The sequence below is a fragment of the Gorilla gorilla genome, chromosome 2 (assembly GCF_029281585.2).
Source record: "Gorilla gorilla gorilla isolate KB3781 chromosome 2, NHGRI_mGorGor1-v2.1_pri, whole genome shotgun sequence".
NCBI lineage: Eukaryota > Metazoa > Chordata > Mammalia > Primates > Hominidae > Gorilla > Gorilla gorilla.
The window spans coordinates 42,596,659-42,619,158 of record NC_086017.1 but is presented as its reverse complement, the minus strand read 5'-3'; the positions used below and the strand labels follow the sequence as shown (position 1 = coordinate 42,619,158).

General features: G+C 41.6%; 1 protein-coding gene across 13 annotated transcripts in view; it reads right to left on the bottom strand.

Moving 5' to 3' along the window:
* The window catches only part of CNOT10 (CCR4-NOT transcription complex subunit 10), an 88,353-nt gene that overhangs the window by 23,994 nt on the left and 41,859 nt on the right, over nucleotides 1–22,500 (bottom strand). For 8 of the 13 annotated variants that reach the window (XM_055383359.1, XM_004033799.2, XM_063703671.1 and 5 more), the window contains exons 10-13: nucleotides 21,736–21,938; nucleotides 16,392–16,513; nucleotides 14,952–15,128; nucleotides 12,437–12,517 (exon numbers count right to left, since the gene is read on the bottom strand). In XM_055383359.1, the coding sequence (XP_055239334.1) occupies nucleotides 12,437–12,517; nucleotides 14,952–15,128; nucleotides 16,392–16,513; nucleotides 21,736–21,938 (583 nt within the window). The remainder of the gene's footprint in view (nucleotides 1–12,436; nucleotides 12,518–14,951; nucleotides 15,129–16,391; nucleotides 16,514–21,735; nucleotides 21,939–22,500) is intronic. The other 5 variants (XM_004033800.2, XM_055383361.1, XM_063703672.1 and 2 more) reach the window with 1 other exon arrangement.

The following is a 22,500-nucleotide window of genomic DNA, read 5'->3' as shown; positions in this document are numbered from 1 at the left end:
CCTTCCTTCCTTCATTTTATTTCCATAGGTATTTGGGGGAACAGGTATTTGGTTACACAAGTTCTTTAGTGGTGATGTGTGAAATTTTGGTGCACCCATCACCCGATATTTCTCTACTATTAACAAGATCGTAGTATGCAAAAAAAATGAAGTTGAGCCTTATCTTTCCTCATCTATAAAAATCAACTCAAAATAAGGCAGGCCGCAGTGGCTCATGCCTGTAATCCCAGCACTTTGGGAGGCCGAGGCAGGCAGATCACCGAAAGTCGGGTGTTCGAGACCAGCATGACCAACATGGGGAAATCCTGTCTCTACTAAAAATACAAAATTAGCCAGGCGTGGTGGCACATTCCCGTAATCCTAGCTACTCGGGAGGCTTGAGGCAGGAGAATCACTTGAACCCAAGAGGTGGAGGTTGAGGTGAGCCGAGATCATGCCACTGCACTCTGGCCTGCGCAACAAGAGCAAAACTCAGTCTCAAAAAAAAAAAAAAAAAAATTAACTCAACATGGATCAAAGACCTAAATGTAAGTGCTAAAACTTAGAATTCTTAGAGAAGACATGGTAAATCCTCATGATCTTGGATTTAGTGAAGAAGTCTTAGAAATGACATGAAAAGCACAAGCAACAACAAAAATAAGAATTAACTTTCATCAAAATGAAAAACGTTTATGCTTCAAAGGACACCTTCAAAAAAGTGAAAAGACAACCCTCAGAATGTGAGAAAATAACTACAAGTCATTTATCTGATAGTTGTATCTAGGACATATAAAGAACTCTTGGCCGGATGCGTTGGCTCATGCCTGTAATCCCAGCACTTTGGGAGGCCAAGGCAGGCGGATCACCTGAGGTCAGGAGTTCGAGACCAGCCTGGCCAAGATGGTGAAACCCCATCTCTACTAAAAATACAAAAATTAGCTGGGTGTGGTTATGCACATCTGTATTCCCAGCTACTCGGGAGGCTGAGACAGGAGAATTGCTTCTACCCGGAGGTGGGTGAGCAAAGACTGTGCCACTGCACTCCAGCCTGGGCGGCAGAGCAAGACTTCCTCTCAAAAAACAAAAACAAAAAAACCACAAAAACAAAAACAGGCCGGGCATGGTGGCTCACACCTGTAATGCCAGCACTTCGGAAGGCAGAGGTGGGCAGGTCACTTGAGGTCACGTGTTTTTGAGATCAGCCTGGCCAAAATGGTGAAACCCCATCTCTACAAAAAATACAAAAATTAGTCGGGTGTGGTGGGCAGCTGTAATCCCAGCTACTCGGGAGGCTGAGGCAGGAGAATAATTTGAACCCGGAAGGCAGGGGTTGCAGTGAGCCAAGACTGCGCTACTGCACTCCAGCCTGGGCCACAGAGTGAGACTCCATCTCTAAATAAATAAATACCAAAAAACATATCAGAAGAAAAATACATTATTCTATTGCGATCAATCATTGTTATTTCAAAAACCTATCGTCTCCCAAATGTATGCAGCAAACATTCACATCTAAATCAAAGAATACAGCCAAAATATCAATCCTGCCCAAGAAACTGTGTTCTAAGATTCCTTTGGGTATTAGGCCTTTTAACAAAAAAATATTTTCTAAAGAGATAAATAATTCAGTTAAAATTTGTGGTACAAAAAAACTGTGACATAGTAACAACATTCACACACGTAAAAATCATGTTATAGCATACAAACATTCGAACACACTTGTCTTAAAACCTTAGAGCAGCTCTGTTCAAGAGAAATATAATTAGAGCCATAGCCAACTGCAGTGGCTCACACCTGTAATTTCGATGCTTTGGGGGGCCAAGGTGGGAAGACTGCTTCAGCCTAGGAGTTTCACTTCAGCCCAGGAGTGTTAGGACTAGATTGGTTAACACAGTGGGACCCTGGCTCTACAAAAAATAAAAAAGTAGCTGGGCATGGCGGTACATGCCTGCAGTCTTTTTTTTTGGAGGTGGGGGGAGTGTTGGGACGGAGTCTTGCTCTGTCGCTGGGCTGGAGTGCAGTGGCACAATCTCGGTTCACTGCAACCCCTGCCTCCTGCATTAAAGCAATTCTCCCGCCTCAGCCTCCCGAGGAGCTGGGACTACATGGGGGCGCCACTACGCCCAGCTAATTTTTGTATTTTTAGTAGAGACGGGGTTTCACCATGTTGGCCAGGATGGTCTCGATCTCTTGACCTCGTGATCTGCCCGTCTCGGCCTCCCAAAGTGCTGGGATTACAGGCGTGAGCCACCGAGCCCAGCCCATGCCTGTAGTCTTAGTTATCCAGGAGGCTGATGTGGGAGAATTGCTTGAGGCCAGAAGTTTGTGTGTGGTGTAGTGAAAGTTTGTGGTATAGATTTTTTTGTAAAAGACAAAAAAAAAAGGAAGAAATATAATTGAAGCCATAAATGTAATTTAAATTTTTTCTAACAGACACGTTTAAAAAATAACATTAAAAGAAACACATAAAATTATTTTTATTTTATTTATTTATTTATTTATTTATTGAGACAGAGTTTCACTCTTGTTGCCCAGGCTGGAGTGCAATGGCACCATCTGGGCTCACTGCAACCTCCACCTCCACCTCCTGGGTTCAAGCGATTCTCCTGCTTCAGTCTCCTAATAGCTGGGATTACAGGCATACACCAGTACACCCGCTTAATTTTTTTGCATTTTTAGTAGAGACAGAGTTTCACCATGGTGGCCAGGCTGATCTCGAACTCTTGACCTCAGGTGATCCACCTGCCTTGGCCTCCCAAAGTGCTGGGATTACAGGTGTGAGCCACCTCGCCAAGCCTATTACATTTATTTTTTTGAGACAGAGTCTTGCTCTGTCGCCCAGGCTAGAGTGCAGTGGCACAATCTCGGCTCACCACAACCTCCGCCTCCTGGGTTCAAGTGATTCTCCTGCCTCAGCCCCCTGTGTAGCTGGGATTACAGGTGCCTGCCACCACACCTATATTTATAGCTATATTCATCTATATTTACAGCTGCTCCCATGACTTGCATTACTGCCTGAGCTCTGCCTCCTGTCAGATCAGCAGCAGCATTAGATTCTCATAGGAGTGCATATCTTTTTTTTTGAGACGGAGTCTCGCTCTGTCGCCCAGGCTGGAGTGCAGTGGTGCAATCTTGGCTCACTGCAAGCTCCGCCTCCTGGGTACATGCCATTCTCCTGCCTCAGTCTCCCGAGTAGCTGGGACTACAGGTGCCCGCCACCACGCCTGCCTAATTTTTTTGTATTTTTAGTACAGACGGGGTTTCACCATGTTAGCCAGGATGGTCTCAATCTCCTGACCTCATGATCTGCCCACCTCGGCCTCCCAAAGTGCTGGGATTACAGGCGAGAGCCACCGCACCCGGCAGGAGTGCATATCTTATCGTGAACTGCGCCTGCAAGGAATTTAGGTTGTGTGCTCCGTATGAGAATCTAATGCCTGATGATCTGTCACTGTCTCCTATCACCCCCACATGGGACCATCTAGTTGTAGGAAAACAAGCTCAGGGCTCCCACTGATTCTACATTATGGTGAGTTGTATAACTATTTCATTATATATTACAATGTAATAATAATAGAAATACAGTGCACAATAAATGTAATGTATTTGAATCATCCTGAAACCACCTCCCCTGCAACCCTGTCCACAGAAAAATAGTCTACCACGATCCTGGTCCCTGGTGCCAAAAAGGCTGGGGTCTGCGCTTAAATTGATGCGTTTATATTTCTTTCCAGTCAATTCCCGCAACCACTGTTCTGATTTCTAGCAACATAAATTAGTTTTGTCTATTCATAAAGTTTTGTTTGTCATATAAATGGTATAAATGGAATCACACAGTAGATACCTTATGTGAAGGAAAAGAAGAAACAGAAAAATGTTTTGAGATTCATCCATGTTAACTTGTGCATTAGTAATTGGTTTTGGTTTGAGACAGGGTCTCACTTTGTCACCCAGGTTGGAGTGCATTGGTGCAACCTCAGCTCACTGCAGCCTCAAACCTACAGGGCTCAGGTGATCCTCCCACCTCAGCCTCCGGAGCAGCTGGAACTACAGGCGTGCAGCACCATGCCTGGCCAATTTTTTGTACAGACGGGGTTTCACCATGTTGCCCACACTCGTCTCAAATTCCTGGACTCAAGCAATTTGCCTGCCTGGACCTCCCAAAGCGTCGGGATTACAGGCATGAGCCACTGTGCCTGACCTCATTGGTTCTTCCTTATAGCTGACTAGTATTCCAAAATACAAGTGTAATACAACTTAGTTATCCATTCTTCTACTGATGAATACCTGGGCTATGTCTAGGTTTTGTCTACCAGGAGTAAAGCTGCTACAAAATTCTTTTATGGACAAGTTTCTGTTTCTCTTTGGTAAACATCTAGGAACAGAATCACCTTAAAATTTCAAAGTCATAGCATTTATTTAATTCCAGGGCACAGAATGTTTGTGTGAGTATGTTATCTCCTTAATTGAATAAAACTTATGGCTTCATACAGCATTGAGTGGTTCAGAAACTGAAGCAAATTTCTAAAAGTGTCATTATGTGTACAGTTGGTGCTTGGAATCCACAGGTTCCAAATCTGTAGATTCAACCAACTATAAATAGAAAATATTCTAAAATATAATAATAAAAAAACACTACAATAATTTTTTTAAAATTAAAAACCAATACAGTATGACAACTGTTTATATAGCATATATATAGTGCACTAGGTATTATAAGTACTCTAAAGATGACTTAAAGTATATGAGAGAAGGCTGGATGCAGTGGCTCATGCCTGTAATCCCAGCACTTTGGGAGGCCAAGATGGGCGGATTGCTTGAGGCCAGGAGTTCAATACCAGCCTGGCCAACATGGTGAAACCCCGTCTCTACTAATAATACAAAAATTAGCCAGGCATTGTGGCACACGCCTGTAATCCCAGCTACTTGGAAGGCAGAAGCAGGAGAATCACTTGAACCCAGGAGGCGGAGGTTGCAGTGAGCCAAGATTGAGCCACTGCACTCCAGCCTGGGCAACAAGAGCAAAATTATGTCTCAAAAAAATAAATAAAATAAAATAAAAATAAGTAAAGTATATGAGAGGATGTGCACAGGTTATCTGCAATTACTACACCATTTTATATAAGGAATTTTATATCTGAGGATTGTGGTATCTGTTGGGGGCCCTAGAACCAATCCCTCAAGGATACCAAAGGATGACTATATAACTTTCTTGATCCATTATATTAGTATCTCTAAGTTCATCCAAATCTTAACAGTTAAACTAGTTAGTTGATTTCTGAGACATTTTCCTAATTTGGGGCCACATTTTAATTTCAATTGTGAGAATATTTTTCTGAAAACTACCTTGATTTAATATACAATCTCACAACTTCTTTAATTATTATCTGCCTTCTAAAAATATACTTGGTAAATTGGTTAGAATGAAACTTTTTGGACTTACCTTAATTTATGTACAAATAAAAAAATGAAAATATTCAAGGGGCTATAAACCCATATCATAAAAAGTGGCCATTGGAAAAGTCATGATAATTTACTGCATATTAGTTATGCTGGAAACAGAAACTGGGGCTTTGCATTGGTGTCTTGGGTATCATTGAACACAAGGGGTCAAATATAATAGTCCATAAAAGCTAAACTATATACTAGTCACATTTTCAATAACCTAAAAGAGTTCAGGTCAGAAATAGATGAAATCTCGAAGAATTTCACAATCTTAAAACACAGTGCTCAGGCTCCTTACATAGAAGACAGCTGGCTCCTGCCACAGAATTGCCCTTTAACACACCTAACTGCATTGTGAGCTTTATGGCTTTGAAAATTACGACACAATTCTTTTACGACTCCTCCCCTTCACCATTTGTGTCCACATTACCATTGCTACTGTCTGGCATAGCAGTCCTTTTTATAAATCTACCCTAAGGCTCCTTCCATCTTGTACTGTTTCCTTTCTCCCTCCCATCTGCTCCATAAGAAAAAAATATATATATACTACAGAATCCACCCTTGCCTCACTTTATGATGACGGCATTCCCTATGGAAGCCCTATGCTCCTTTTCACACACACAAAAAATGGAAGTAATATTATTTTCTCTGAAAATCATCAATCCTCCTACTATGACATATGGAAAGCAAACAGCTGTACTTATGAAAGGTACAAAACTCTTTGAGAGGAATCCCATCCTGTATGTACACTTCTCTTTAATGACATTCTCAGAAGGTAAAGTTAAATTACACAACTCTGCAGATGTTTAACCACTGTAAGACAATATACTACTTTTTGTGCGTGTGTGTATGTGAGACAGAGTCTCAGTCTGTCTCCCAGGCTGGAGTATAGTGGCACGATCTCGGCTCACTGCAACCTCTGCCTTCTGGGTTCAAGCAATTCTCCTGCCTCAGCCTCCCGCATAGCTGGGACTGCAGGTGTGTGCCACCATGCCCAGCTAATTTTTTTTTGTATTTTTAGTAGAGACAGGGTTTCACCATGGTGGCCAGGCTGATCTCGAACTCTTGACCTCAGGTGATTTGCCTGCCTTGGCCTCCCAAAGTGCTGGGATTACAGGCATGAGCCACCGCACCTGGCAGAAACAATATACTTCTTAAATTGCACACAAAAATAGAGCAATCCTAAGATTAGTACTCATTAAGCTGGGTGGGTGGCTCATGCCTGTAATGCCAGCACTTTGGGAAGCTGAGGCAGATGGATCACCTGCGGTCAGGAGTTCGAGACTAGCCTGACCAACATGGTGAAACTCCATCTCTACTAAAAATATAAAAAATTAGCTGGGCATGGTGGCGTATGCCTGTAATTCCAGCTACTTGGGAGGCTGAGGCAGGAGAACTGCTTGAACTCGGGAGGCGGATGTTGCAGTGAGCCAAGACACACCATTGCACTCCAGCCTGGGGGACAAGGGCAAAAATCTATCTCAAAAAAAAAAAAAAAAAGATTAGTATTCATTCAAGTAAACTTGTAAAAATTAAATCAAGTTTGAAAAACTGTTTCAAATGTCTTCTTCATTAAGGATTCCCTTTAAATGTGTATAACCATATTCACTGCAGCATTATTTGTAACAGCAAAAGCTGAAAACATTATAAACAGCTCAATAAAAAGCAATGTTAGATAAATTAGATCATATCCACAAAATGCAACTCTAGGCACCCATGAGAAAGAGTGAAACAAAGGTTTGTGCTGATATGGGAACAAAGTAAGGTACAGAGCAGTTTACAGACTACAAAATTACTGGTAAAGGCCACATGCGGTGGCTCACGCCTATAATCTCAGCACTGTGGGAGGCAGAGGCGGGCAGATCACTTGAGCTCAGGAGTTTGAGACCGGCCTGACCAACATGGTGACACCCCATCTCTACCAAAAATACAAAAATTAGCCGGGTGTGGTGGCACATGCCTGTAATCTCAGCTACTCAGGAGGCTGAGGCATGAGAGTCGCTTGCACCTGGGAGGCAGAGGTTGCAGTGAGCTGAGTTCCTTCCATTGCACTCCAGCCTGGGCAACACAGCAAGACTGTCTCAGAACAATAGCAACAATGACAACACACCAAAACAAAACAAAAAGCTATACCACATGAAAAGGAGTTCATTAGAGAAATGCAAATAAAAATCACAATGAGATAGCACTACACATCTTACTTCCCTATTAGAATGAGTAAAGTAAAAAGTGCCTATAACAGGCCAGGTACCTATAACAGGCCAGGTGCTGGGATGCCTGTAATCCCAGCACTTTGGGAGGCCGGGGTGGGTGGATCACGAGGTCAAGAGATCATCCTGGCCAACATGGTGAAACCCCGTCTCTACTAAAAATACAAAAATTAGCTGGACATGGTGGTACACATCTGTAGTCCTAGCTACTCGGGAGGCTGAGGCAGGAGAACTGCTTGAACCCAGGAGGCGGAGGTTGCAGTGAGCCGAGGTCATGCCATTGCACTCCAGCCTGGCAAAAAAAAAAAAAAAAAAAAAAAAAAACCTACAACACACACAAATATCAAAACAAGTATGTGATGAAAAAATAAATTTTTTAAAAAAAGAAAATAAGAAATATTGTGGTAAAGAAACTGGATCACTCATAGATCACTGGTGGGAATGTAAAATGGTATAGCCACTCTGTTAAAAGAGTTTGGCAGTTTCTTTTCTTCTGTTTTTTTTTTTTTTTTGAGACAGAGTCTCACTCTGTTGCTCAGGCTGGAGGGCAGTGGCACGATTTCGGCTCACCACAACCTCTGCCTCCTGGGTTCAAACGATTCTCCTGCCTCAGCCTCCAGAGTAGCTGGGACTACATGTGCACGCCACCATGCCTGGCTAATTTTTTGTATTTTTAGTATAGATGGGGTTTCACTATGTTGGCCAGGCTGGTCTCGAACTCCTGACCTCGTGATCTGCTCGCCTCGGCCGCCCTAAGTGCTGGGATTACAGACGTGAGCCACCACGCCTGGCCTTGGCAGTTTCTTAAAATATTAGACATGTAACTCCCCTACTATGCAGCACTGTTGGATGTTCATCCTGAGAGACAAAGATTTATGTGCACATAAATACCTGTGAATATTTCTAGCAGCTTTATTTGTAACAGCCCCAAAGTGGAATAAAGCTAGATGTTCTACAAAAGGTGAATGATTAAACTGAGGTACAATCATACCATGGAATAATACTCACCAATAAAAAGGAACAACAATTGATTTACTCAGCAAACTTAAATGAATTTTCCAAGAATTATACTGAATGAAAAAAATCAATCCCAAAAGGTTACATGCTGTATGATTCCATTTATATAACATTTTTGAAAGACAAAATTATAGAAATTAAAAAGAGATTAGTCATAACCAAGGGTTAAATAAGGGGCAGGAGCAGGAGTAGAAGTGGGTATGGCTGTAAGAGGGCAATATGAGGGATCTTTTGTAGTAATAAAAATGTTCTGGGTTAGGCACGGTGTCTCACAATTATAATCCCAGTGCTTTGGGAGGCCAAGGTGGGAGGATTGCTTGAGGCCAGAAGTTTGAGATCAGCTTGGGCAGGACAGCAAGACTCCACACCTCCACAAATTTTTCTTTTTTTTTTTTTTTTTTTAAGACGGAGTCTCGCTCTGTCGTCCAGGCTGGAGTGCAGTGGTGCGATCTCGGCTTATTGCAAGCTCCGCCTCCCAGGTTCACGCCATTCTCCTGGCTCAGCCTCCCGAGTAGCTGGGACTACAGGCGCCCGCCACCACACCCAGCTAATTTTTTGTATTTTTAATAGAGACAGGGTTTCACTGTGTTAGCTAGGATGGTCTCGATCTCCTGACCTTGTGATCCGCCTGCCTCGGCCTCCCAAAGTGCTGGGATTGCAGGCATGAGCCACCGCACCCGGCCACAAAATTTTAAAAAAATTTTAAGAAATTGAATGTAATGAAAATATTGTAAAACAAAAAAAGTTCTGTATCTTTACTGTAGCAATGTCAATATCCTGACTATGATATTGTACTAAAGTTCTTTTTTTGTTTTGAGACAGAGTCTGTTGCCTAGGCAATAGCGCGATCTTGGCTCACTGCAACCTCCCTCCGCCTCCCTGGTTGAAGCGATTCCCCTGCTTCAGCCTCCCGAATAGCTGGGACTACAGGCACACGCCACCACACCCAGCTAATTTTTGTATTTTTAGTAGAGATGGGGTTTCACCATATTGGTCAGGCTGGTCTTGAACTCCTGACCTCGTGATCCGCCCACCTCGGCCTCCCAAAGGGCTGGGATTACAGGCATGAGCCACCGCGCCCAGCATGTACTAAAGTTCTGTAAGAAGTTGCCTTTGAGAAAACTGGGTAGAGGGTAGATTAGGTCTCTGTATTATTTTTTATTTTTCAGACAGAGCCTCGATCTGTCATCCTTGCTGGAGTTTGGTGGTACAATCACAGCTTACTGCAGCCATGACCTCCAGGGCTTAAAGTGATCCTCCCACCTCAGCCTGCCAGCTACCTGGAACCACAGGCATGCAACATCACGCCCAGATAATTTTTTTTCTTTCTTTTTTTCTTTTGAGATGGAATTTCACTCTTGTTGCCCAGGCTGGAGTGCAACGGCACGGTCTTGGCTTACTGCAACTTCTGCCTCCTGGGCTCAAGTGATTCTCCGGCCTCAGCCTCCCAAGTAGCTGGAATTACAGGCACCTGCCACCACACTTGGCCAACTTTTGTATTTTTAGTAGAGATGGGGTTTCACCATGTTGGCTAGGCTGATCTCGAACTCCTGACCTCAGCTGATCTGCCTGCCTCTGCAGCCCACCAATGTGCTGGGATCACAGGCGTGAGCCACTGCACCTGGCCTAATTTTTTGATTTTTTTTAGAGACAGGGTCTCACTATGTTGCCCAGGCATCTGTATTACTTTTTAGACTATTATGTGCATCTACAATCGTCTCTAAATGAAGTTTAATTTTGAAAAAAAGACACCATGGAGTGAAATAAACAAATAAAACATAACTATTTGTGGAAGGAAGTCACAGCAGGCTTAAAGGGAACTGTGTAGAAAAGGACCATCTAAAAATCAGTGACCAGCATAAGAAGTTAAAAAAAGAGCAAAATAAACCAGAGTTAGTAGAAGAATAAAATAAAGAGCAGAAATGAAATAGAAAACAGAAAATGAAGTAGAAGTCTATTCTCTGAAAACATCAATCCAATATGTAAATTGCTAGCAGGATTGCTTAGGAAAGAAAGGAGAGAAAGCAAGAGATCCCACAAATATCACAAATGAAAACTGGCTGGGCGCAGTGGCTCATGCCTGTAATCCCAGAACTTTGGGAGGCTGAGGCGGGTGGATCACCTGAGGTCAGGAGTTCGAGACCAGCCTGGCTAACATGGTAAAACCCCGTCTCTACTAAAAACACAAAAATTTAGCCAGGCGTGCTAGCGGGCACCTGTAATCCCAGCTTCTTGGGAAGCTGAGGCAGGAGAATCGCCTGAAACTGGTAGGCAGAGGTTGCAGTGAGCCAAGATCACACCACTGCACTCCAGCCTGGGATAGAGAGTAAAACTCCATCTCAAAAAAAAAAAAAAAAAAAGAAAGAAAATAGAGGTATAACTGCAGATTCTACAGACATTAAAAAGGTAAAAAAAAATATTATGAACAATGTTACAATGTTATGCCAATAAATTTGACAACTTAGAAAATTCCTTGAAAAATAAAACTTAACCAAACTGAGATAAGATGAAATACAGGCCGGATGCTGTGGCTCACGCCTGTAAACCCAGCACTTTGGGAGGCCGAGGTGGGCGAATCACGAGGTCAGGAGATCGAGACCATCCTGGCTAACACGGTGAAACCCTGTCTCTACTAAAAATACAAAAAATTAGCCCTGCATGGTGGCAGGCGCCTGTAGTCCCAGCTACTCGGGAGGCTGAGGCAGGAGAATGGTGTGAACCCAGGAGGCGGAGCTTGCAGTGAGCTGAGATCGCGCCACTGCACTCCAGCCTGGGAGACAGAGCGAGAATCCATCTCAAAAAAAAAAAAAAAAAGAAATATAAAATCTGAAAAAAGTGTTGTTGAACAAGTTGAATTCATTATCAAAAATCTTCCTGCAAAGAAAATCCTAGGCTAGATGGTTTCACTGGTGCATTCTATCAAATACTTAAGGAAGAAGTAATACCTGTCCTTTTTATTAGTTCAGGGCTACATGTGCAGGTTTGTTATATGGTAAACTTGTGTCATGGGAGTTTGTTGTACAGATTATTTTGTCACCCAGGTACTAAGCCTAGTACCCAATAGTTATTTTTTCTGATCCTCTACCACCCTTCACCCTCCAGGAGGCCTTAGCGCCCGCTGTTCCCCTCTTTGTGTCCATGAGTAATACCTATCTTACACAGACTCTTGCAGAAAACAGAGGAAGATGAAGCACTTCTCAACTCATTTATATGGTCAGCATAATCCTGAAACCAAATCTGACAAAATCATTTCTAGGAAAGAAAAGTATGGACCAATCTTCCTCACGGATATAGAAGCACTTATTCCCAACAAAGTATTAACAAATCAAATCTAAAAATTTATACAAAAGAAAATACACTCTGACCAAGTAGGGTTTATCACAAGATTGAAAGATTGGTTTAACATTTGATCAGTGTAATTCATCATATTAACAGTATCAACAAGATAAAAAAGAATGTGTTTTTTTTTTTTTGAGACAGAGTTGCTCAGGCTAGAATGCAGTGGCACACTCACTGCAACCTCCGCCTCCCGGGTTCAAGCAATTCTCCTGCCTCAGCCTCCCAAGTAACTGGGATTACAGGCGCCCACCACCACACCCAGTTAGTTTTTGTATTTTTAGTACAGACAGTGTTTCACTATCTTGGCCAGGCTGGTCTCGAACTCCTGACCTAGTGATCCACCAGCCTCGGCCTCCCAAAGTGCTGGGATTAGAGGTATGAGCCACTGTGCCCAGCCATGAATATGTTCATTTCAATAGATGCAATGCTAATTTTGTTTAGATACTCACTTTAAGTTTTCTAATTCCTGTTTTCTCAATGGAGAAGAAGGTGGAGCTGGAATGAATTTATCTCCATCATGGCTTTTACTGCTAAAATAGAGGTAAGAGTCTTAATTATGAAGAGCAACAAATAAATAATTAAACGTAAAATTTTGTTTCCCTGTCCTTACTCCCAACTTTTTTTTTGAGACAGAGTTTTGCTCGTCGCTCAGGATGGAGTGCAATTGCACGATCTCGACTCACTGCAACCTCCGCCTCCCAGGTTTGAGTGATTCTCCTGCCTCAGCCTCCCAAGTAGCTGGGATTACAGGCGCACACCACCACGCCCAGCTAATTTTTTGTATTTTTAGTAGAAACGGGGTTTCACCATGTTAGCAAGGCTGGTCTCGAACTCCTGACCTCAGGTGATCCACCTGCCTTGGCCTCCCAAAGTGCTGGGATTTACAGAGGTGTCTCACCTCGCCTGGCCTCCCATGTAACTTTTTACAACAAAAGTGTAAAAGAGTTAAACAATGGAAATACTTAGTAATTTGGTAACACTAACATGTTAAAACTATATTGTATATTAGTTTCTTCCCCCACTGCCCCCACCCCTCCAATACTGCTTTAAAAAATCTCTAACTGAAAACAATATCTTTACTACAGAAGGGAAATAACTGAATATTTTCACACATTTCTCATTATTCTAATTACCCTGACCCCCTCAACCCCTGCCTTTTCTTGAGACTGGGTTTTTGAGACTGTTGCCCAGGCTGGACTGCAGTGTGGCATGATCATAGCTCACTGCAGCTTCAAACTCCTGGGCTCAGGCGATCCTCCTACATCAGCCTCCCAAGTAGCTGGGACTAATGGTGCCTGGCACCACACTCAACTAAAATTTTTTTATTTCTTGTAGAGATGGGGTCTCATTATGTTGGACAGGCTAGCTTCGAACTCCTAGCTTCAAGCAATCCTTCAGCCTTGGTCTCCCTTAGCACTGGGATTACAGGTGTGAGCCACCATGCCTGGCCCAAATTTTCTATAGTAAACATGTATTGATTGCTATTATAATCAAGAAAAAATGCTGGGATGGGAGATGTAAGTTTAACGATGCCATGTATAAAAAGCAGAATTTCCAGCTGGGTGTAGTGGCTCATGCCTGCAATCTCAGCACTTTGGGAGGCCGAGGAGGGCGGATCACTTGAGGTAAGGAGTTCAAGACCATCCTGGACAACATGGCAAAACCCTATCTCTACTAAAAATACAAAAATTAGCCGGGCATAGTGGCGCCGGGCCTATAATGCCAGCTATTTAGGGGGTTGAGGCAGGAGAATCGCTTGAGCCTGTGAGGTGGAGGTTGCAGTGAGTTGAGATCGTGCCACTGCTTTCCAGCCTGGGTGACAGAGGGAGACTCTGTCACAAAAAAAAAAAACAAACAAAAAACAAAACAAAAAGAAAACAAAAGAAAAGAAAGAAAAAAGCTGAATTTCCTATATATAATGGTATGTGTTTTGTCCTTACCAAAAGTTCTCCCAATTTCTATAGTCACATAATTTTTATTTATTTATTTTTAATTTTTTTGAAGAGATGGGGTCTTGCTATGCTGCCCAGACTAGACTTGAACTCTTGGCCTCCTCCAGCACCCTGCCTAGATTTGCATAATTTTGAATTTATACTAGAAAACCAGAAATATACAAAAATATTCTGGAGGTTAGTGATTATAGTATATTAAGAGGATAGACAGAGGATAATAAGAAATAAGCAGCTCTAGGAGTTAAGTGTTTACTTTAATAAATTTTTTGTTTTTTTGAGATGGAGTCTCATTCTGTCACCAGGCTGGATGGAGTGCAGTGGCATGATCGTGGCTCACTGCAACCTCTGCCTCCCGGGTTCAAGTAATTCTCTTGCCTCAGCTTTCCCAGTAGCGGGGATTATAGGTGCCCACCACCACGCCCAGCTAATTTTTGTATTTTTAGTAGAGACGGGGTTTCACCATGTTGGCCAGGCTGGTCTTGAACTCCTAACCTCAAGTGATCTACCCACCTTGGCCTCCCAAAGTGCTGGGATTACAGGCGTGAGCCCCCACACCTGGCCAAATTTTTTTTAAAGCTGTCTGACAACAGGACTTCTTACAAATATCCCTCTTGTCAATGAAAAGCTGCTACTTTCTTTTTTGAGATGAAGTCTCACTCTGTCGCCAAAGCTGGAGTGCAGTGGCACAATCTCGGCTTGCTGCAACCTCTGCCTCCTGGGTTCAAGCAATTCTCTTGCCTCAACCTTTTACAGGCAGGCATGAGCCACTGCGTCCGGCCAAAGCTGCTACTTTCTACTTTTCTTTTTCAAGGATCTCTCCTAACTTAGCTTTCACCTTATTTCTCTCTTCCAGAAAGACTCAGAAACATAAATACTTTCCTTTCTTGTTACGCAAAACAGAGAATTTCAGAAATTCAGGTTGAAGATTTTAGGAATTTACTTAAAGAACAAAGGGTTTACTAAAGAAGTCCTGAAAGGATTTTGCCAAGAGAGGTCACAAGGATTAGAATACCTGCAAGTTTCACTGCTTTCGCTGCTCTCTGTGTTCCCACCTAATTGATTACTATTTTTAGCCCCATTTTCCTGCTTTGGATCTTGTTGTTCTTCAGGTAGCAGCAACAAGGCATTTCTGAGACATATGGCTGCAAACTCCATACTGGCTACAGGAATGGCCGAAGACTGCCCATCACTTAAAAGAACAAAACCAAATTAGCTAAGTGGATAAAATATTTTAAAATAAGGCTCTTTTATTATGAGGAATAAAACCAATCGATTATAAATGAAAGCTATGCCTTTTGATAGGTAGAAATTTTAATATAAGCAGTTACAAAAGCATGCTAAAGAACCCAAATCCTAAGTATAGGTTGTAAATAGTATAAATAATGGATTGCAAGTATATAAATTACATACACTGTGTCTCTAGGAATGAGACCAAGGAGGAGAGACAATTTGATGTATATCACAATGTTAATGTTAACATATTAGAGAAACTGCAGACAAGGGCAACTGTAATGAGGGCAAGGAGAGGTATATTAAGAATGGGATGAAAGGGAAGAAAACAGGTTTTCACGTTTGAGCCTTACTTTGGTTGATCCTTGCTTTCAAAAATGCCTCTATACACTTTGAAACACCAACATTACTTTTTGTCTTATAATTTCATTGACATTTTATACAACTTTCTGTTGGTTTGATATACCCAAACAGAATCTTTACTAGAGAAAAATAAAATTTTGAAAAGTAGTAACAACTTTGAAATTGCTTTAAAACTTTGAAATGCTTTATCATAATAGTTTTAAAAAATATTCTGGCATTATAGTTTAACTAAATTAAGACTAAATTATTGTGAATCAGATATTTTTTAAACTGTGGAAAAACTTTTAAATGGTAGAGAACAATTTTCTTATTTGACAAAAACAAATTAAGGCAGCTAATTATTTGCAAAGTTTGCCACTTTACAAATAATGGCAATTCCAAATTGTCAAATGAAGATTATACATGTGACAGCTTCTATACTGCTTTGGTTGCTTTATGTTTTAATGTTTTAATACACCTTTTTTCTCTGAATAGTAAGAATTCCCTTTCATGTATTTTCAGTCCTAGGGACTATAAGAAAATACCTAAATGAAAAGTATCAATGATAACCAAAACTACATAAAAAGGAAATACCAAGATGCCCTCTTCTGGACATTCTTAATAATGGCACTGAATAGACTAGGGTTTCCTAGGCCATCAATAACTGCAGCACCCATGGATGTAATAAACCAAAATCATGTTAGATAACATTCACTATGGACCTATACCTGAGGGTCTGTTTGTCGAAATAGCAATAAAATCTAGTTACAAAGTGGTCCCTCCTATGCAATGATAAATCCTAATCATACTTTTATATATAAGTAACATTATGTAAACTAGTATTAAATATATATACACTTTTTCTTTGCAAAATACTTACTTATAAACAGTATTCTGTATAGACTGTGATGCCAAAACTATTTTACGATGATAGCCTTGACCAACAATAGACTGTACAATTCCTTTTTTGCTGGGAAGGCCTTTAGTTTCTTGTTCAGAAGTCTACAAAATACAAATAATTTCCAATAAATTTAAGGGAATTGTAAGATGTGGTATAAAAAATGAGGGAATATCTCTCACAATTACTCTAAATTTAAGAAAGTTCTTAAAGTCAATGAGGACTTTTTTTGGTGATAATGGAAACATGTTTGATATTAGTGGAAAAAGTATATAAGGCTGAAAATCTGGGATATGTGCTACATTTTGTTTACATGAGATTGGAGAAAATTCTACGAACAAAATCCAATTCAATTATGTCCCAATAATTTATTTAGAATCATTTACTTAGAATATTCTAGACCTCCAGTACCATGCTACATGTTACAGGTACTTTGACATCAGAGTAAGGAAAATAAGAGAGCCCAAAATAGTGTAAAACAAAAAGGAAGCAGCTCCACTTCCTAAACACAGATCATTTCCTTCTTAATTCAAAGTATTAATTACATTGTCAACAATATATAAACTTTAATAAGCTGTACATGGTAAAAATTTACATGGACACAATACTTGCCTTCTAGGAAATTAAAATCCCCAAACCAAATGAATAAACATTAAACTGAAAATAATAAAAGCTACTTACACATACATAGTACTTTAGGATATTTGATTAAGATGTATTATCTCACTACAGAGCTCACAGTGATAATTTGATTTATGATCCCCCTTCATTCTAAGTCTCTAATTTGGTTGGGTGCAGTGGTTCATGCCCGTAATCCCAGCCCTTTGGGAAGCTAAGGCAGTAGGATCACTTGAAACCAGGAGTGTGAGACCAGCCTGGGCAACATAGTGAGACCCCCCTCTATCTACCTTTTTTTTCTTTCTTTCTTTTTTTTCTTTTTTAAGACAAGGTCTGGCTCTGTTGCCCAGGATGGAGTACAGTGGCATGATCTCGGCTCACTGCAACTTCAGCCTCCTGGGCTCAAGTGATCCTCCTGCTTCAGCCTCCCAAGTAGCTGGGACTACAGGTACAGGTGTGTGCCACCATGACTGGCTAATTTTTCTATTTATTTTTTTTAGAGACAGGGTTTTGCCAAGTTGCTGAGGCTGGAAAATTTTTCTTTAGGATTGGGTGCAGTGGTATCTCGGCTCACTGCAACCTTCACCTCCTGAGTTCCAGTGATTCTCTTGCCTCAGCCTCCCGAGTAGCTAGGATTACAGGCGCCTGTCACCACACCTGGCTAATTTTTGTATTTTAGTAGAGATGGGGTTTCACCACATTGGCCAGGCTAGTCTCAAACTCCTGACCTCAGGTGATCCGCCCGCCTCGGCCTCCCAAAGTACTGAGATTACAGATGTGAGCTACCACGCCCAGCCAGAAAAAGTCTTTTATTTATTCATTTTTTTGAGATGGAATATCACTCTGTCACCCAGGCAGGAGTGCAGTGGCACAATCTCGGCTCACTGCAACCTCCGCCTCCCAGGTTCAAGCAATTCTCCTGCCTCAGCCTCCTGGGTAGCTGGGACTACAGGTGGGTGCCACCACAACCTGGCTAATTTTTTGTATTTTTAGTAGAGATGGAGTTTCACCGTGTTAGCCAGGATGGTCTTGATCTCCTGACCTTCTGATCCACCCGCCTCAGCCTCCCAAAGTGCTGGGAATACAGGCACGAACCACTGCTCTAGGCCAAATCTAAAAAATAAAACTAAGCTGGGCAAGGTGGCTCACACCTGTAATCCTAGAACTTTGGGAGGCTGAGGGGGGTGGATCGCTAGAGCCCAGGAACTCGAGACCAGTGTGGGCAATGTGGTGAAACTCCACCTCTACAAAGAAATACAAAAATTAGCCAAGTGCGGTCATGCATGCCTATAGTCCCAGCTACTAGGGAAGCTGAGGAGGGAAGATCGCTTGACACCAGGCAGGTCGAGACTGCAGTGAGCCATGATCACGCCACTGCACTCAAGCCTGAGTGAAGAGTGAGACTCTGTCTCAAAAATAAAATAAAATAAAACAAGTCTCTAATTTACCTGCAGGTGGAATCCCAAGTAGTTATCTTATAATGACATCCAAATTCTCACATACCAGAACAAACCGGAGTCAATCAATATGAATTTGCAAAACTAATCTCTGCCCTGCAAAAAGTCTTTTCTCTAAACACAAATGTTTCTGTACTGTTACTTATTGCTCCTGAATGTAACTTATTATAGTTGCACTTCCATATATGACTTTTAATAAAGAACATACTATGCAGTGCTAAAAAATACAAAACTGCTCTGATCAAAACTAATTGTGTATAGAGAAGGCCATGCAATATTAATGAAAAAGTGGATATTTTAAACCATTATTGTGAGGACTTCCGTTCTGACTTCTTTTCCTAGTTGTGGTAATAAATTTACATGGATTCATCCATATTCTCTTCTCTTTTCTTATTGCTAAGGCCATGAAAACTGATCCAAATGGCTAGATACGAAGATGCAACAGATGAAAACAAACTGGCCCACGATGGAATGGAACTAAAAAACGTAGAATAATAATCCACACCTTCAAGCACCGATCGCCAGAAAGTGTGCCAGATAAGTTTTAAGGTAAAAGGATCATACATAATTAAAATATTGGGACTATTTTTGTTTAGCAGATCTTTTCCCATATTTATACACTGCCCAGGTAAATATAAGCCTTGCCTCTGCCAAGTCTGAAATAATATGTACCAGATATTCAGGACAAAATGTCCTCCTTAGCATAAACAAGTTAATTTTTTTAAATCCAAAATGAATTTATTTCTGAAGGTACAAACTACTTTGTTCAGCATACCTCCTGTCCTGACTAAATAAAACAAATTTTATGAAATGTTATTTGGAGTTTACAATTACTCGTATTGGGATTTGTCCTCTGATTTTATTAGTGTTTTGGGCTTGTTTTTACTGTTTTTTAGGTTACCCTAAAGTTTTTTTTAGGAGGAGGAAAAGCACAGACAAAGATATTACTGGTGGCAAGTTTCCTACTAGCAGCACAAATTGTGTGTGTGTTCATGAAGTTATGGCAACCAAAAGTCATCTTTACCATTTTTTAAAAATTACAAATTTACAACTTTTCTAGAAAAAAAAACAGGACTGGCAGCATATTAATATGGAAAATACTTATCCTCCCCTCCCGCTCCTTCTCCTCTAGGGGGAGGGGAGGAGACCTTGTAAGATCAATGGCTTCTGTAGAACACAATCCTAAAAGTACTATTTCTAAAACCAGTTAATTTAAAAAGAAAATATTAAACTTCACAATCTTTCCCTAGTCCCAGAAAAAGGTAACTCCCTGGTTTCCAGTAAATACCAAAGAAAGGCCCCCAACACTTAAATTTATAAACAGATTAAAGAGAATAAGCAATTTCTACTTGCTTCTTTTATCTTTAAGAAGTATAAATTCTGCCTAGAACTGTTTATCAGTTAAGAATTAACCAATAAGAAAGTTCTCTTTTAAAAAGCAAAGTATAATTAAATCATTAAAGTCTTTCAAAGACAAATCACTCATCTCTTCCTCTGTTGGTATGCTCAAATCATAAACTACCTAAGTACCATGTATGAAAACTAGCAAACACACTTCTTTAATCCCCTTAGTTCTTGTACTTCTCAGAAACTGCTGTTCAGCGAGAGGAGAGCCTCAACATCTTCTATCACCTATGGTAGGCATGCAAGGTAAAACCTCCAGGTACCATACCTTCCCAATGTTTATACACACCCAAAAAGCACAGCAAGGGCAGGGCGTGGGGTAGCAAATGGAAGACACACATATCTGGTAATTCTGATACAACCCGTCTTTCCCCTATCTCCTACTGATCCCTCCCAAATTGAAAATCAAAAGGCTTCCACCAATTGCCATTTAGAGATTATCTAAGCATGGAAATCAATGTAAACTGGCCTATTCCCGTAGCTACCATGGGCAATCATGTGTCAGAGAGAAACAGCCTGGTAATCCATAAACTCTGTATCATTTACTGAAACCAAAGTAAAACCCTCAGGCATTGAAGGAAATCCAGCTTAATGCAGCTCTTTCCACATTATGTTATCAGAACTTTTTTTTGAGACAGTCTCTCTGTCACCCAGGCTGGAGTGCAGTGGCGCGATCTTGGCTAGCTGCAAGCTCCGCCTCCTGGGTTCACGCCATTCTCCTGCCTCAGCCTCCCGAGTAGCTGGGACTACAGGCGGCCGCCCACAACGCCCGGCTGATTTTTCGCATTTTTAGTAGAGACGGGGGTTTCACTGTGTTAGCCAGGATGGTCTCGATCTCCTGACCTCGTGATCCACCCGCCTCGGCCTCCCAAAGTGCTGGGATTACAGGCGTGACCACTGCGCCTGGATGTTATCAGACCTTTTCTAATCACCAGGCTACACGCGATTCTTACGCCAGCAGATGCATGTATCCTGACCCCTGGAGCAGCTAGCAGACCTCTGTTACAACATACATGACTTTCTCACTGGCTTCAACTCTTTAATGTTGCCATACTTACTTACCAAGAATGAGAATGTTAACAAATGACTTTTTAAATTTTTATTTTTATTTTTTTGAGACAGGGTCTTGCTCTGTTGCCTAAGGTGGAGTGCAGTGGCTCTACCTGGTCTCACTCCAACCTCCACCTCCCAGGCTCGAACGATCTTCCCGCTTCAGCCTCTTGAATAGCTGGGACTATAGGCGCTCACTGCCACACCCAGTAATTTTTTGTAGAGATGGAGGTCTCACTATGTTGTCTAGACTGGTCTTGGACTCCTGAGCTCAAGTGATCCACCCGCCTCAGCCTCCTAAAGTGCTTGGATTACAGGCGTGAGCCATTGCGCACGGCCAACAAATGACTTTCTGAAACTAATTTTTTCCCCCAGTGGTTAAGAAGAGAAGACTATACATTTCACGCCTGTAATCCCAGCACTTCGGGAGGCTGAGGTGGATAGATCACATAAGGTCGGGAGTTCAAGACCAGCCTGGGCAACATGGTGAAACCTCGTCTCTACTAAAAATACAAAATAAGCTGGGCGTGGTGGCATGTGCATATAGTCCCAGCTATTTGGGAGGCTGAGGCAGAAGAATCGCTTGAACCCGGGAGGTGGAGGTTGCAGTGAGCCGAGATCGTAACATTGCACTCCAGCCTGGGCAATAAGAGAGAAACTCCGTCTCAATAAATAAATAAATAAATAAAAAAGAGAAATGTCTTATGTATGTTTCCAAGGTTTTTTTTTTTTTTAACCATTCCATGTAGTAAGTGGGGAGAAGACAGGGTTCAAAAAGATACCCAAGTAGCACTCACCCCCTTATTGGCAGCAATGCAGCATTCAGCCAGCCGTAGCCAGAGGCGAGGATTTGCATGATAAACCTGAACAGCTTCAATCAGACATTCGAAGGCAGCAAGAGGCCTTCCAATGTGAAGAAGCTGAATTCCACAGTTATACAGCAACTCATATCTCTTATTGGTTAGTAACGTACACATGGGTCTTCCTGAAAATTTTTTACCTAGTGATAAAAATTAGATAAGAATACATCATTAGATTTACAGTAATAGTAACCTTGAAAACATTTACTCCATTAAGTACTTAGACACTACCATGTTTAACACCAATAATCCTGATCTGAGTTTTAATAGCTCTCGCCAATGGTGGTCTCCATTCTCAACCCCACAAATATTCTCCAGAGTCATCTCAGCTGTCTATGCTAGCAAAGCCAGAGATGTCTCTTCTCATTTGCCAGCTCCTCAGGCAACAATGTTCCAGGAAGGCAAAGATAAGAGATGGGACCCGCTCTCACTCCTTTGCACCTTATACTACTTTTCTACATTTTTACTTTATTCTATTTTTTATTTTTATTTTTGTAGAGATGGGGGGGTGTCTCACTATGTTGCCCAGGCTGGTCTTGAACTCCTGGACTCAAGTGATCCACCTTGGCCTCCCCTAAATGTTGGGATTACAGGCATGAGCCATCTTTCCTAGCCAACATTTTTAGAGTCTATATAAAGTTTCCACTTTTTAAAATTTTCAGCTGGGCACAGTGGCTCACGCCTGTAATCCCAGCACTTTGG